We start from the raw sequence: 17,349 nt of genomic DNA, 5'->3' as shown, positions 1-17,349 counted from the left end.
GGCCTGGAGGAGGAGCCGGGAGAAGCCACTTTTTTTTTGCTTCATCCCACCCCAAATCACTGTGAGAGCATATTTTTAGGGGCTTCACAAGTGAAGCTATTTTACTTTACCCATTTGGTAGAAAACGGCTCCTGAAGCCGGTGGAGAAGCCCTGCCAAACGGAGCCTAAGTGAGCTGATGTCTGCTAACCAAGCACAGGCGTCCGTATACTGATGCTGGCTCAGTTACTCAAGAATGCTCTCATTCTCGAGAGCCCAGACACACTTGGCAAAGTATTGGTGGATGGGCCATCTCCTTGTTTATTCTTGCACACGGGCCTGCACTATCCGTCACCGTCGTCCTGCCTCCTTGACCAGCATCAGACCACCGCCCCAGCTGGGCACATTCCCTACTCGCAGGTGAGCTTCGGGCCTTTGGGCCCCGACCCCGACATGAAGTACAGCCGTAGCACGTGGGGGAGCTTTTTATTCTTATATTTTAAAATTTGTGTTTTGCAAAAAGAAAAATCTAAATAAAAATTGCAAAAACTATGCTACTGTTGCCAACTGAAGCAGTATATTGTTACCGCCATATATCATTTGGCGGATTTTTTTCATGCCAGCTAGTCTTAAAAAATCATAACTTTATATGTGAAGTCGGTTGTTCAAAATTTTTATATCAAATTAGTAGGAAAAAGAATCTAAAATTTTATAGTTTATGACTTTTTTATTTGAGATCTTTATGATACCAAATAATTGATATAATGTCCATATCTGTATTTGTAGATTGAGTTAAATGCACCATATGTCCATCAACTATTGCATGTGTATCAACTAGGTCCATAAACTTTGAAAGTGGAGTCTCGAGTCCATAAACTTTTTAAGTGATTCATTGGAGGTCCATAACCCTTCGTTTGGCAAGTACACTCAGCAGCCAATTATAACTTTTTCGTGTGTGCCATGCGGTGGGCTGAACAGGAGAGAAGAAAGACAGAGACGGGCTAATTACAATTTACACGCAGCGTTGGCTACTGAGTGTACACGTCACGTCAGATCTAAATGCCAAATAAAGGGATATGGATCTACAGTGAACCACTTAAAATTTTCTAGGAATAGGACTCGAGCTCCACTTTCAAAGTTCGTGGACATTTAACTCTTATAGATTTAAACGTTATATTGATTATTTTGGTACTAAGATGGCTTCAAAAGAAAATGTTGTGGATAAAAGGTTACATATTTCACCATTAAATACAATTCTTTTTTTTGGAATCCCATTAAATACAATTCTTATATATATATATTTTATCTTCATATATGACTGTTAAAAAAATTATAAAACTTTGAAGATGTTCTATGTAAGGGTGTGAACAATTGCCTCGATTTATCCACTAGCTAGTGCAACATATTTTAGAAAACTCAGAACTTCTTCATATGACACAACATTTATTCATATATCATAGATACCTAAGAGATCTATAATTTTGTAGTTTACGATATTTTCGTATAAAACTACCTTGATACATAAATAACTGATCCAATGTTCAGATCTATAAAAAGTTGTAGATCTTTTTTTTCTATAATAACTCTCATATAAACTTTATCGTCTTCCGAATTCATATATAAAAATTATGATTTTTTCTTAAGATGAGCTGATAGAAAAAAATTGAAACGGCAGTAACTAGTATTCCACCGATTACTTTCAGTCGCTTCGATCGACAACAGTAGTATAGTTTTGCAATCTTTAGATTTAGACAAATATTTTTACAAAAAAAAAAATTAAAATAAATTTTGTCAATTGAAATGGCGGTAACTAATATTCCACCAGTTCAACCAGCCGTATATAGTTCCCGTCGCTTCAATCGACAACAATAGTATTGTTTTGCAATATTAGATTTCGACACACTTTTACCAAAAAAATAGATTTGAAAATATAGAAAAAATCAGGCCGGGCTCGACGTACTGTAATTCAGTATGCCAGTGTCACTGTCCATGTACATCTCCACGGCCGGGAGACTGACGGCGAGGATGGCCAAATTAAAAGATGAGGGCCTCCCTTTGTTCGGGCAGAAGTTATGGGCCTCTCTTTGTTCGGGCAGAAGTTGGATCAACGTCCTGCAGGCACGCCCCAATCCCAATCCTCTCCAACAGTAACCATTCCTGCAGCTGCAGGTCAATTACATGACCAAATACGGCATGTATCAATCCATCAAAGAAAGAGCAATACAGCTCTGAACCATCACAGACAACAAAACTTTAAGAGTTTAATGGACTAATGATTACAGGCATGCTACAGTAACTCATGCGGGGATAGTCAGTTCGCTTCTCCAGCTCAATAGTTTGGGACACTCCAGATGGCCAGATCTAGTCTAGTTACCAACACGCAGGGAAAACATTCAGTGTGTTACATTTGCACAGGGGCCGATATCAGCACAGAAAGGTTCAGATGCGTCCCCGCTCTTCAGCATGCATGTTGACGATCCCATTGCCAACTCAGTAACATGGGCACTTCCGAAACTTCTACAGATCATTTTTTGGTTCATCCTGCAACAAAATTGAGCTTTTGGGTTTAGACGACAGTATTTTCTGGACAAAGTGTTGATTACAAATAAGATTTGGCCATAACATGCTCAGAAACACTCGTCTTTGGTTCATTCTATGTTCTTGACATTAGCTAATACTGTTTCAAGAAAACCCTAAAATTACTGTTTACAAACAAACTGAGACTTCCACAGCATCAACAAGGAATGGGCATGGCTAGTGACAGTATCCACTAACAGTAACAATTTTATGAGCCAAGAAATATATGTTGTGCAGTGGTAGAAGGGCCAACCTTCATCTGCAAGTTGGCAGTTACGTCTTTACTCTCACTTTTCAGGTTGTCAGGATCCTCTGTATCAGAGTCATAAGCTCCTCCGCTCCATAATCTGCTGCGCTGAGGTGGCCTCTTGTCCATGTCCTCCTCTTTCTACAATGCAAAATACTCAAATGGGCAAACAAGAAAAATGCAAAGGGAGCATAAACAAGGAATTGACAATGGCACGAGAGAAACCTCCTCTGGAGCTTCAGGGTCTGACGGCCTGTCATGGAATTGAGTGCTGGGAACATGTTCTATCTTTGACAGGTTCTCCAATATCATGTTCCTGCAGATTTGAATAGAAAGGTTAACCTGCAGTTAGGGAATGTACACAGGCAGGAAAACATGCAGTGTCAAATATAGGTGTCCAGATGATGCACCATTGAGAAATGGAATTGTAAGAACATGTAAATGAACTGAAGTAATATCAATCCATACAACAGAAGAGAGAATTTCTCAGGAGGTGTAGATCACAGGGAAATTCTACCATTCATGGTAATGATGAAGCAATTACATGCAGAATATAGAAACTCTGAATTCTCAATGAAATGCATATAAGAAAAAAAAACATATATAAACATGATAGGATCGAGGATCCTACGGCGACTGTGGACGGCGTAGGGTATGAGACCGGTGGCCGGGGCTTGAACCCCCAACAGGGGGTGGGCGCTGTGAGGGAGCGAGAGCAAGAGAGAGATGCAGGGAGAAGCCCAGCAACAATTCTGTTGCTTTTCTTGATTATTCTCAGGGTAGCTCACGGAATACATAGCCATTAGGCAGCCCAATCACCCCTTAATTATCTCCCAATCGCTCTTGCTAAGCTTCTAAATTAGCACCAGCTAATGATGCGCCCAGGATTGCCCTCAATTTGGCGCCAATCTAGCCACTTTCCTCATTTGCTGTGCTTGCCATCTTTGCTCTGCGGCTGAATGTCTTGCCCCACATGACCTCTCTCCCCACCTCTGCAAACAGCTCATCCTCGAGCTGGACGTCGGGGTAGACCTCCTTGAAGTTCGGCAGCTGTTCCCAAGTAGCGTCGTCGAGGGCCATGCCACGCCACTGCACCAAAACATGACAGACACCCAGGCGAAGTTGGCACTCAGGACGCACTCCGAGGCGGGTTGCAGACGGCCGTCGTGAGTGGGCAGCACCGGCTGTGGTGTGGACAGAGGGTTGCCACGGTAAGGCTTGAGAGGCACGACGTGGAAGACGTCGTGGAGCTTGGCACCCTCCAGCAGTTGAAGACGATAGGCCACCTGCCCGATGCGCTCCAGCATTGTGGCGCACTAGCGCTCCAGCTCGTCCTTCTGCGGCTGGGGGTAGCAGTAGGGGTGAACGGCCACCAGCACTGTGGATGCGGCGGCGGTCGTAGGGGCGCGCCGGTGGAAGGCCGCGGGGCTCCGCGAAGACTGCACTGTACTGTTGTAGGAGGCGGTCCAGTAGTGGTGGTTGTGGTGCCCGGACGATGGTGCGGACAGCCAGCTGCTGGACGTCCTCATGTGGGAGCCCACCCCCTTCCAGAAGATGCGGCGGTTGTTTCACCAGAATGCCCAGCCTTGGTCCTCAGTCCCACAGAATGGGGCCCAGAGTCCGCAGGAAGTCGACGCCGAGGACATGGTCGAAGTCGAAGCCACCCAAATCGATGATGTAGCAGCTGAAGGAGAAGTCCTCGTGGTCGATGCTCATGGCGACGTTGTGAGCGACGCGGTCACTGTTGGCCACGGTTGCCCCCATGTTGGGGGTCGACGAAGTTGGAGGCGGCGCATGACCCTGGCGTTGATGAAGTTGTGCGTGGAGTCGGAGTCAAGCGGAGCAAGGAGGTGGTGACTATGGACATGGACATAGAGATGCATGGTGTCCTCCGTGCAGATGCCGGCGATCGCGTGGAGGGAGGGACATTACGGGCTGGTTGGCGACGTCCTCGGCTGCCAGCACAGCAGCCACATTCTCAACAGCGTCGTCGTCGATGTAGGCTAAGGCCTCCAGGAAGAACAGGCGCTAGCACCTGTGGCCACGCACATACGGCTCATCACAGTTGTAACAAAGCCCTTGGCGGTGACGCTTGGCCATCTCAGCCAGGGAGAGGCGGCGGAAGGCCTAGGCGCGCCGGCACGGTGGTTGGTGTTGCCTGGGCGCCTGCGGCTGGGGCAGCCGAGGCGCCTGCGGCTGGGGCAGCCGAGGCACCTGCAGCGGGGCACGGCAGGGCGGGGAGGGCTGGAAACAGGCGCTGCGGAAGGTGCATGGCGCGCTGGGCTGGCGCCGGTGTCATGGCCTCGGCTCGGCACTCATACGCTCGGGCGAGGTGCATTGCCGATTAAAGGTCCCTTGGCTCCCAGAGTTCAACATTGATCCGGATGTGCTCCGCATGACCGCCCATGAACTGTTAAGATAATCTGCTGCTGCCCTTGATTGTTTTGCTGGACAGAAGGTTGACAATAGGTCAATATCTTGCTGTCCACTGCTTGCTGCAAGCACAGGCAGCGTAATTTCCTTGCTACTGCAGTGCAACTTCCTTGCAACTGCAGAGCAACTTCCTAGAAAGTTCCTAGCAGCCAGGTAGGACTGTAGACTAGACTAGACTTGACTGCTACAGCAGTCAACCTCCACTAGCTACCTCTGTGTATATAATTGCAGCCATGGTAATGTAACATTCAGTTCAGTTTGCTACACCTGCAAAGTGTCCTGTTAGTGAGTATTCTGTTCTCAAGAGCACAGCAGCAGCACCAGCGTGCAGCTGCAGCAGCACAGGGGATCGTCTTCCCCGAGACCGGCAGTGGAGGTGGGCTGCTGCTCTCAGTCTTCAGCGAAGCACTCCCCAGGACCGACGACGAAGGTGGGCCGCAGCTCACAGTTTTCAGCGATGCAGACATGGCGGGCGACATTGATGGGCGACCGAGCACCTCCGGCGTGCTCGTCTTCCTTGGATCAGCCCCGATTTCATGGCAATCATTGAAGCAGAAGTTGGTGGCGCTGTCTACGTGCGAGGCAGAGTACGTGGCAGCGGACACAGCTGCGTGCCAGGCGGTCTGGCTGCGCCGGCTGCTGGGCGAGCTGATTGGCGCGGAAGCTCATCCGCCAGCCCTGATGGTCGACAATCAGCCCGCCATCACCCTCGCCAAGAACCCTGTCCTCCACGACAGGAGCAAGCACATCGACGTGAAGTATCATTTCCTTCGGGATTGCGTCGATGGAGGACAGATTGTCATCAAGTTCGTCGAGACCGGCCTGACAGCTTGCTGACATCCTCACCAAGTCACTCGGGCGACTTCGGCACTCGAAGCTGAAGAAGAAGATTGGCATGGGTGAGATCAAGGCTTTGGGTTAGCAGCCGGATTAGGGGAAGATTGTTAAGATAGTCTGCTGCTGCCCTTGATTATTTTGCTGGACAGAAGGTTGACAATAGGTCAATATCTTGCTGTCCACTGCTGGCTGCAAGCACAGGCAGCGTAATTTCCTTGCTACTGCAGTGCAACTTCCTTGCAACTGCAGAGCAACTTCCTAGCAAGTTCCTAGCAGCCAGGTAGGACTGTAGACTAGACTTGACTGCTACGGCAGTCAACCTCCACTAGCTACCTCTGTGTATATAATTGCAGCCATGGTAATGTAATATTCAGTTCAGTTTGCTACACCTGCAGAGTATCCTGTGAGTGAGTATTCTGTTCTCAAGAACACAGCAGCAGCACCAGTGTGCAGCTGCAGCAGCATTCAGGAAAGTGCAGCAGCACTTTCCTTGTGTGTGTGTTCTGTGCTCACCCTTTCTTCATCCTACAGCTGTGTGAGTTTGTGTGAGTGTAGGTGAGCTTGCTGCTCACCTGTGCAGGGAGATCGTGGGCCAACATGAATAACTCGGCCTTCTGGGCAGGCGCCAAGTTCGAAGTATAGTAGAGCAGTGCATTGAACTGCTCGGTATACTCCTGGGCCGTCGAGAGGAACGGTAACCGAGCCAGTTCAGCCAGCCGATGCGGACAGCCCCCCAGACAGAAACATCGCGCCCGCCTCGGATGGAAACATCGCACCCTGCCCAAAAGCAGAGGCACCTGGGGTGGTGAAGGTAGATGTGGGACGAAGAAGACCGTCGTCCCATAGCCACTGGCGACCATCTGCTTCGCTAGGTCCGCCAGGGCCTTCGCCGTGGCGTCGGGCAGCGGCACAGGAAGGCCCTTCGGCTGCTTGTGTCCACCATCGGAGCATGGCAATAACAGATTTATTGGATCGAAGATCCTACGGCGACTACGGAGGGCATAGGGGTATGAGACCGGTGGCCGGGGCTTGAACCCCTGGCGGCGAGTGGGCGCCGTGAGGGCATGCGTAAGGAAGCGTGAGTGAGACAGACGCAGGGAGAAGCCCAGCAACAATTCAGTTGCTTTGCTTGATTATTCTCAGGGTAGCTCACGGAATACATAGCCATTAGGCAGCCCAATCACCCCTTAATTATGTCCCAATCACTCTTGCTAAGCTTCTAAATTAACACCAGCTAATGATGCCGCCCAGGATTGCCCTCAATTTGGCGCCAATCTAGCCACTTTCCTGATTCGCTGCGCTTGCCATCTTTGCTCGGTGGGTGAATGTCTTGCCCCACATGACAAAACATTACATTCCAAGTGCTCAACAACGAAGTATCTCGAACAAGTTACAACAAATGAATGTCATACTGACAGCAAACAGTACACTTACTTTATGTTCTCCAAGTCCTTTGTAGTATTATGGTTTTCAACACTTTTTGGTTGGATATGAAGAGTATAATCAGGGCCGAAGTATTCATAGTAATCATTGTAAGGCAGCTTGTTATCAGGTTCAACTCCAACAGCAACTGCGGTCTGTGTTACAACCCAATTCTATCAGCACTGGCAAATGATAAATTCGAACACACCAACCACATTCAGCTGAATTTGGAATTAGAGAGAAAAACAATACCTCGTAGCACCAGCAGCGTGCAACGTTTCTGATGGTGTAACCTCCACCACCTAAAACCATCATAGGAACATTGTACGACCTAAGAAAACGGAGGCAGTCAGCATGACCCTTCACAGACAGGTTGAAGCAACCTAACCTGTCTCCAGCCAAAGAGTCAGCTCCGCATTGGAGGACAACCACGTCTGGCTGATAAACCTCCATAACTTTCTTAATGATGCATTGGAACAGATCACGAAAGGTGGCATCATTGATACCATCACTCAGGGGAACATTCAGCGCATAATGCTTCCCTTCGGCCGCCCCAACATCAGTTATATGTCCAGTACCAGGGAAAAAATCCCCATACTTGTGAAAGGAAACCGTCATGACTCGGTTTGTAGTGAAGAAGGCCTCCTCCACGCCATCTCCATGGTGGACATCAATGTCTACATATAGCACACGCTGGAACAAAGAAACATCATAGCTATCAGAATTATATAATCAAAGTACATATGTGGTATAGTGTGTATGAATGCTAAAATATTTTATAGACTGAAGAAAAGGTTGACAAGAAGCATATACGAAGGAAACCTGATTGTTTCTTAACTATCATATTTGTCGACAATCCCTTCAATTATATTAGTAGTATTTATCTAAAAATGCTTACAGATTATGCATAAATGAGTGAGGATATTTCATCAGGAAACATATACCTAAACAGAACAGAATCGTCTTACAGCACTCAAGTGGCAGAAAACTGGATGAAATATGTATTTACAAGAAACAGACTGAAATGATGGATTAGAATCATAAACCAGTCACCAGCATAGTGTTTGCAGTTTAAAAGCAAAAACCACAATATGAGAGGCATCTATCTCACACTTAAAATGGTCAAAATATCCACCCTGACCAGCAATAAGCATGTCCCAAAAAACATTTCATGCATATAGACTGGTAAAAGTAAAACTACATCCAAGAAATGTGAATGATATCCAAGTCATTTAGTATCAGCAAACATATATTTCTATTATTAGAATTAGATTCCCTGGGGGACCACATTCACCGTTTATTAAATCTGTAATATACACCCCCATACCAAAATTGGCGCTTCCAAGTTACAAAGCATAAAATTTGAATATATCTTCTGCCATCTCAAGGATAAGCCATCAGCAGACAGAACAGAGCATGCAATGAGTAAATATAAGACCTGAGTTTGTTCAAATTAGGCACAAAATAATAGTTTCAACTTTCAAAAAAAGAAGTACAAACTGCTCTCTTTGGCGCTCTGGCCAAAGGACAGTTTTGAATACAATAGCAGAGTAACCAAAGAAACTTCAACTTGTCGTTTACCTTTTAAGATGGCAACAAATCCAAATAAAGTTGTGATGACCAGAGGCAGTCTAAGACCACACAGAATGTGGTCAAGTTAAACACGCAAGGTTTTACACACATACTGGGCCAGGCCCTCACTAATAGCATAAAATAAACATATCCACATATGACAATTCAAAATGGCAGAAACATACCATTGCACAGTTCCTTGGAACTCCTAGCTTCAGTGGAAACAAACAACTCAAACAAAAATTATCCCATGCACACAACAGCGCCTATAATGGCAGTGGTCACCAAATTGGGCATCACGACAAACAACATTCTATTGCCCCTGTGAAAATCAAAGCCAATTCCAATTCTTGGGGATCACTCATCAAAAAACAAACCCCAACATCGATGCTACAAACAGTTACATCCATCTATCAAAAACAATTGAACATTTGCATCTAAAACTAGCAAGCAACAAAATAAACTCTTTCCTCAAGTGATATAACACTACAACAACCCAAGCAAAGAGTCCAGATTAGCCCCAATAGTGGAAACATTCGCTGGATTGGGCATGAAGACAAGCAAAATTCTGTTAACCCTGTGAACTACAAAGTAATCTCCAGATCAACACCCTACTCCACTGACAAAAAAACATCAATGCTTGAAACAATAACATGAATTGACGTCCATCTCACGAGCAATAGCATGTTTTGAAAAAAAAAACATTCCATGCATATCCACTGACAAAAATCAACTCCATTAATCCAAGAAACAGTAATGATATCCATGTTGTTAAATATCACCAAACACATCTTTCTATTGTTAGAATTAGATCCTGGGGGGACCACATTCACCATGTACTCATCTGAACAATGAAAAACAAGGCGAGGTTCCGCGCTCGCCTAGGCGCGCCCAGGCGCAAGGCGGAGCCTTCCCGCGGGGCCTAGGGGGTGAGGTGCACCTCTAGGCGCTAGGCGCGCCTCCGCTGGAGTTCCGCGGCGCCTCCGCGGCGCCTCGGCGGCGAGTAGGCAGGAGGAGGCGGCGCCTAGGCGGCGGGAGCGCGAGCGCGTTTTGGCGGGCAGGAGCAGGCGGGAGCGCGCGTGCGAGAAGCCGGGTGCGCGGGAAAGGAAGCGCCCGCGCGGGAAGAAAAGAGCGCGGGTGGTAGAGAGGATTAGAGAGAGAGAGACACAGAGTGAGAGAGTCAAAGACCCGAGCTCGCCGCCGCCCCTGGAGCTCCCGTGCGGCCCCTCCTCGCCGTCCGCCGGATCCGCCCCGTCCGCCCCGTCCGCCGGATCCGACCCGTGCGCCCCGTCCGCAGGCCCGCCGCCGCCCCTGGAGCTCCCGTGCGACCCCTCCTCGCCGGGCCGCCACCGGTGGTGACCTTCTCGCTACCCCTGGTCCCGCCGCTCGGGAACCCCAAGGTAAGGTGAGGACGTGAGGTCCGCCCGCCCCCTGCTCCTCTCTCCTCTGCTCGGCTGTGCTGTGCTCGTAGTTAGTTAACTAGGGTTGCAGCCCTGTTGGGCGTCCGCTCAAGGCTCTACCAACTGAGCTGAGCTATTGCTTCAACTTTTATATGTTCTGGTTTTCTGCTACACTCCATCTCTTCAGCTCTGATCAAGTTGTCCGAAACGATTGCAATACTGATTGTTGTTCGTATGATCTGAAGCTGGGCAAAGTAAATTGTGACAACTGTTGTGGGTACAACATCCATTACACCCCTCATATCAGCATTGCCATTCTATTCCACTTATTTGGCTGCTACTGGGCGACTCAATTCATTCTCGCATGCTCTTCAACTGTGGTTGCGGGATCAGTTGCTTCTTACTACTGGGCGCGTGGTGAAATAACAGTAAGCACTTCGAAGTCTGAAATCTAACTGAATTGTTTCACATAAAAATTATCTGTATTTATCTTTTCCCCATTTTTAGTCTATGTATATAAGTATATTCTCCCGTGCTGACCATTCAAGCAATTTCAATGCAGCATGATATACCATTTCTCAGTATCAACTATGAACTAAGCATGAACATCGCTTTTCTATCAACTAAGGTATGTCTATTGGACCTTCTCTCTTTTTATAAAATTCACTCGGCTACTATATTTATATAATTTATTTAGCTATATATGCTGAGATACAAAAAATGTCAAAACGCCTAGAAAACGCCTAGGCCTGCCTAGGTGCGCCTAGGTGCTAGGCGATGGGTCACCGCCTAGAAACCGCCTAGCGCCTAAAAAAACATTGCATCTGAAATACACATCCCTTTACCAAAAATGGTGTTTCCAAGTTCCAAAGCATCAAATCCGATAAAAAAAATTGCCATCTCAAGGAGAAGCCATCGGCAAAACACAAGTAAGCATGCACTGAGTAACTATAAGACCTGACATTAGTTCACATTAGGTACAGAATAACTATGCATGTGAAAGTAGACATGGTTTCAACAAAAGAAGTAGAAAAGACTTTCTTTGGCAACAGGGCAGTGTTTTTTTCTCGAATACGCAGGAGTACTTCGTATCATTGCTTGAAGAAGTAGAGAAAATATTTACAAGAGACAAATTCATACCACACCCTTACTTGTTCAAGGAACACACGCGACTGAAACTCAAAAAAACACCAACCAGAACAACTAAAACAACTCTGGTGTAATAAGCGTAGCAGTGTTGGTAGTAGTTAAATATGTTTTCAGGTGCCGGTTGGTCCATGGTGGAAAAAAAACTAAAACAACCTTTAGGAGGCAGCAGCAAAAGCTGCAAGAAAGCGTTTGTACTAGCAACAAGGCAGTGCTGTTTAGAATAGAGTAATGACAGCAACTTCCACTTGTCATTTCCCTTTTAAGATGTTTATAAATAAAAAAAATGATGATTATCACCAGTATATTCTCACAGACAATCTAAAATTACAAAAAGAAGGCAGTCAAAGTTAAATATGTGCAGTTTCATAAACATACCAGGCTCCAATAGCATAAAGCAATAAACATCTACACATAGGACAACCAAACTTCCTGAAATGCATTACAACAGTTCCTTAAAATTCCTAGCTTCACTGGCAGCAAACAAATAGTATACAAATTAATCACATGGGTCTCTGAATTGGGCATCATGACAAACAAAATTTTGCCCCTGCAAAACTCGAAGGCGCCCTACTACCCACAAATCGCCAAACCCTAACAACAACGCCATTAGAAACCATTAAATTCAATATCCAAATCTAGTAATGAACCTAATAAGCCCTCCCCTCCAATGATGGAAGTTGAACAACCAGAGCCAAGAGTTTAGATTAGCACCCCTATAACCTAAGTGGTTACTGAATTGGGAATGCAAAATCTGTTACCCCTGTGAAACTCAAAGCAATCTCCAGATCAGTGCCCTACTCATGCACTCACAAGAATCACAAATGCCCAACAATCACATGAACCGATCAAAAAATCACTAAAAATTCACATCTAAGTCCAGCAATCAATCTAATGAACTCTCCCCTCCGAAAACAAAGCCAAGTATCCAAACATTTAAATAAATGTAATAAAGTAGTAAAAGTTAAATCAGCACACGAACCCTGTGGAACTTGAGGAGCTCGAGGATGGCAAGGACGATGTCGTTGACGTAGCAGAAACCGGAGGCCTCGCTCTTCTTGGCGTGGTGGAGGCCGCCAGCCCAGTTGACGGTGATGTCGGCATCCCCGCGGTTGAGCTTGACGGCGGCGCCGATGCTTCCCCCCGCGGAGGCCTGGCAGAAGGGGAAGAGACCGTCGAAAACGGGGCAGTCCTCACCGACGTTGAAGCGCTTAACGGCGCGCGGGTCGAGGACACCCGGGTTTCCGGTGGCGGACGCGAGGAAGGCGATGTAGTCGTCGGAGTGGAAGCGACGGATGTCGGCCTCAGAGGCCGGGTAGGGGCGAGAGAGCTCGAGGAGGCGGTGGAGGCCGTAGTGGACCACCAGCGAGTGCGCCATGCGGATGCGGTGGGGCTTCATCGGGTGACCTTGCCCGTAGTAGTAGTCGCCGATCGACGGCTCGTAGAAATAGCTCACGCGGCGGCGGTGCGCATCCTCCCCGCCCGCCGGAGACGGCAGCGACGCGACCTCACCGGAGGCCGCCATTTCGCCTGAGATGGTTAAGGTCCACCCGGCCGAGGAGGTTTTTCTTTCGATTTTGGGGGTTCGGACTTCGGAGGGACTATATTCACAGAAATTTGGATATTTAATATCGAGAATCGCCGGTTATTCGGATCCGTACCTATTACAATTTTCAAAGTTTCGATATCTCACCTATTTTAAAAGTTATCATTATAATTCTCTTTATTAATGTCATGTTTTACGTTTCTCTGGTACCTAGGCCCACCTACACGTGTATGCAGGCCATACATATTTTGGATGTTGTTGCCCCCCATCCCATTGTCAGGAGCATATGGCCCTAGACCAATGTGGACCCGCTCACACTTTCTTCATCCTCTCGCTCGCTCTATCCCTCTTCCTCCCGAACGGCGGTGGAACCCAAACCCTAGGCACCAGAGCCGTAAAGCCATTGTCGTCGCCGCTTGCCAGATTTCGGATGATGAGGGGCAGCCCATTGAGGGGAGCAGTGATGACGGGGTCGACCTCCATGAATTGGTCTAGCCAGACCTCGTAGAGTGCCCCAGATGCGGTGCTCCTTTCATAAGGATTCGGAACAAGCAATTGGACAGTTATCGCAACTTCTTCATCAAGTGCTCGGAGAACATCAAGGTGTGTACTTTTTTCTTCAAATTAAATTTTGATTTGTGATGGCACTGACGCGGCTATGGTTTCATTCCTTACAGGACGGTTCAACAACTTGTGGCTTCATAGTGTATGAGAAATAGTATCATAAATTGGCACAAGGATTAGAGGATCGCCAACTACGTGTAATGAAGAGTAGCCATTTGACTAAAGTTGATGTTGGTCGTGGATCATGACCTGAAGGAAGAACTGGATGAAGTGAAGGAAAAGCCAGACAGTGTTGTGGACAATCTTTGAAACTTGCATGTGCAAGTGTAGAAGAAGATGGAGTATGTTGTATTAGCAGTTGTGTAGGCGTAGTCATGGGTGTGGTTCTATGCAAAATGTGGAAGTGATGTTGTCATGTAATGTTGGAATCATATCACCTTTTGCCCTTGATGCTACGATGTAATGTTATTTGAAGTCAATGTGAAATCTAATTGTCCCTTTTTATAAGCATATTTATCATGATTTGTCATGTAAATCATAGGAAACATTCACATACATGAGCTCTTAGGTTGCCATACTAAACATAACATGAGTTCTTAATGATTTGTGCATAGAGCAATGAAATAGAACCAAAGAGAACCTTATGTACATGTCCATTTCAATCATAGGTGCATATTGATGGCAACTATAAATTCGGAGGTACACAAGGAACATAAAATTTGCACATATTTCATTAGTTCAACACAAAATGATCCATGGCCAGCATCAACATTACACAAGTTACACATATTTTGCACTAAGAAAGGAGTTCTCAAGTTGCCACACTTCATTGAACATGATAGTATCACAGGCGCATATTGATGGCAACTATAAATTCCGAGGTATAAAAGGAACATAAATTTTGCACATATTTCACTGGTTCAACACAAAATGATCCATGGCTATAGCATCAACATTACATAAGGTACACATATTTTGCACTAAGAAAGGAGTTCTCAGGTTGCCACACTTCACTGAACATGATAGTGCAATGAAGTTTCTATGTTCACATAGGTTAAAAATAAAACGACAATAAGGTTGCCATACTTCACTGGTTCAACCATGACACTCTAGCATACAAACTACAAAGTTCCAAATGAATCTAGCATATGGTACAAGTTCTTAAATTATTACAAAAGCATATCATAGTGCCAATCAGATAACCATCTCACGAGCTCAAGTCTTCAAACACTAGCTTTCTTGTGCTACTAACAATAGCAGCTGGTGGGTTGGTTGTAGCCTTCTTTTGCTTCTTCTTGATGGGTGCCTTCTTCTTCTTTGGGTGTCTTCCTTTTTCTTCTACACTTTATTTTTCTTCGCTTGCGAAGGACTAGCTTCTTCTGTTGGAGCTTCTTTCCTACATTGTCAAGGCCACATTAGTTTAGGGTATTGTTCAGTAATTGTTGTACATGAAGTATACCTTTTGTTAGCCTTGTTCCTAGGTGGAGCTCTCTCACCATCTTCTCCAATCTTTGCCGGTTTGCAAGTTTTTGCAAAGTGGCCAAAATCTCCACATCTCTTACATTTGACCTTCTTTTTTGTGGCCCTTTTCTCCATGCACCCTCTTGTCCTTTGAACCTTTGGACTTTCTAGCTCCTCTGCCTAGCAAAGGTTGGTAGACTTTGAAGTCCACAGCAGGCTATCATTTCCTATCTAGACTATTGTTTGGATGCCTCAACTAAATTTTAGCTGCCGTCACATCGGATGTTTGATACCAATTAGGAGGACTAAACATAAGCTAATTATAAAACTAATTGCATAAGCCCGGACTAATTCATGAGACGAATTTTTTGAGACTAATCAATATATGATTATCACATGTTACTGCAGCATCACATGGGCTAATCATGGATTAATTAGGCTTAAAAATTCATCTTGCGAATTAGTTTGGGCTTATGTAATTAGTTTTTATAATTAACTTGTGTTTAATCCTCCTAATTGGTATCAAGCATCTGATGTGATAGCAGCTAAAATTTAGCTGCATGCAGCCAAACACCCCCATGGATAGGTTCAATTCTATCTTCATAGGTTGCCTTGAACCTATCCACTAAGTAGTAGTCATGGACATAATCTTCAATTTTTAACCCCATGTTGGATAGAATCCATGCTGAAACATGTGAAAACATCTAGGCCCATACTTTGGTTTCAGTGATTAATGATTACATAAATTATTATGACTAACGTATGTTTTGGAGAGGCATTATGAGTTAGGTCACTATAATGATTGTTTCGGAAATCAATGATTTTCATACCCTATTGATGGAATTTATTTCAGTTTTTAAAGGATGGCCCACAAGATTAAGGATGGACTAGTTCTAAATATCATTTGGAGTTAGGAGACACTTATGGCCCGATTGGTTGCCAGCCACAGTTTGCCACACCTAAGGTTAGGTACAGGCCACACTTGTGGCTAGCCACATTATATGATAAATTAAGACTACTTGGGTGACAACTAAGATGTGGCAAAAATAATGTGGCTATTGTTTGGTTTATTACTACAAATTTTAAGCAAAAAGTTATGGTAGTCGTTTGGATTGTGGCCACATGTTGGTTAAAATGCCACAATTCTATTCATTAGGAGATTGCCACAAATATTTGACATGTGATAAATCAAACTTCATATGTGCACCTTTGTCCAAAAAAACTATATGATTTTGTTAAGTATAGCAAACAACGATGTAGGTAATTAATCATAGCATTAAGCATGTGCTTAGCTCTCAAGAAATTATAGAAAACAAATCATCCCATAAAATAAACAAAAATAGATTTTTATCATCAGTAAATAGGGTAAATAATCATCAATAAATTTTTGGTGTTCTCTTCGATTAGGTAGTGTATATTTTTATCATCAGTAAACGTGGTAAATAATCATCAACAAAATCATATAGTCCATAGAATAAACAGATAGATCAGTACTAGAAGCTATTGGATTCTTCACGAAGGAAGCCACTTACATGTGGGCCAGCAGCCCATTGTTAGACGATCTTATCCATTACCCTCCCCATTATATTAGGTAGTCGATGCGGCTTTGAGCCATAGCCTTCCATCCGCCATGGTCGGCCACTAGTAGAGCTCAAAGCTTAGATAGGAGTCCAGTTAAAACCCACAACTCGTGATGTGGCGAGTGCTGAAGGGGACACGAACGCACAGCGGCCGCACTAGGACAAGGCAACAGTCGTGCACCCTTGCCCTGCCATCGTCCTCGACTCTGATCCATTGAGTGCGGTGCTGTTGTGGTGTGCTAGGACCCGTGCAGCCAATGGCCACCGAGGGCGAGCTCATGGTGAAGGCCTGAAGGGGTAGGCGGGGATGGCAGGGTGACCGCATAGCAGCAGGAGGGGTGGCACCATGGCAGCAGAGTTATGGCGGAGGTAGAGGAAAACACACCACATATTTGATGTAGAAAACTGTGGCGAGAACTTCTCTAGAGTGTAGCGAGCCTTGCTTCGATCGTTAGCCAAACAGGCGCCTAAGCAACCATGGCGAGCCTCACTTTAGGCATGGCGAATGGTGGCTGCCAACCAAACGGCCTCTTAGGCCCCCTTTGGATAGGAGAAACATTTATGTTTCTAATGCGAATCACAAGAT

General features: G+C 45.6%; 1 protein-coding gene across 1 annotated transcript; it reads right to left on the bottom strand.

The window, feature by feature from the left end:
- Window positions 1-2,184: 2,184 nt before the first annotated feature.
- On the bottom strand, window positions 2,185-13,229 carry LOC136477284 (histone deacetylase 6-like). The gene is made up of 6 exons (XM_066475410.1): window positions 12,595-13,229; window positions 7,747-8,187; window positions 7,507-7,649; window positions 3,028-3,118; window positions 2,809-2,943; window positions 2,185-2,519 (listed from the first exon to the last, which is right to left on the bottom strand). The coding sequence occupies exons 1-6, from the start codon at window positions 13,135-13,137 to the stop codon at window positions 2,496-2,498; spliced, it is 1,377 nt and encodes a 458-aa protein (XP_066331507.1). The 5' UTR covers window positions 13,138-13,229; the 3' UTR covers window positions 2,185-2,495.
- Between the last annotated feature and the right edge of the window lie 4,120 nt (window positions 13,230-17,349).

This window comes from Miscanthus floridulus, chromosome 8 (assembly GCF_019320115.1).
Source record: "Miscanthus floridulus cultivar M001 chromosome 8, ASM1932011v1, whole genome shotgun sequence".
In the NCBI taxonomy this organism is placed as follows: Eukaryota; Viridiplantae; Streptophyta; class Magnoliopsida; order Poales; family Poaceae; genus Miscanthus; species Miscanthus floridulus.
Note: the sequence above shows the minus strand (reverse complement) of the source record. Positions and strands in the feature narration are given on the sequence as shown.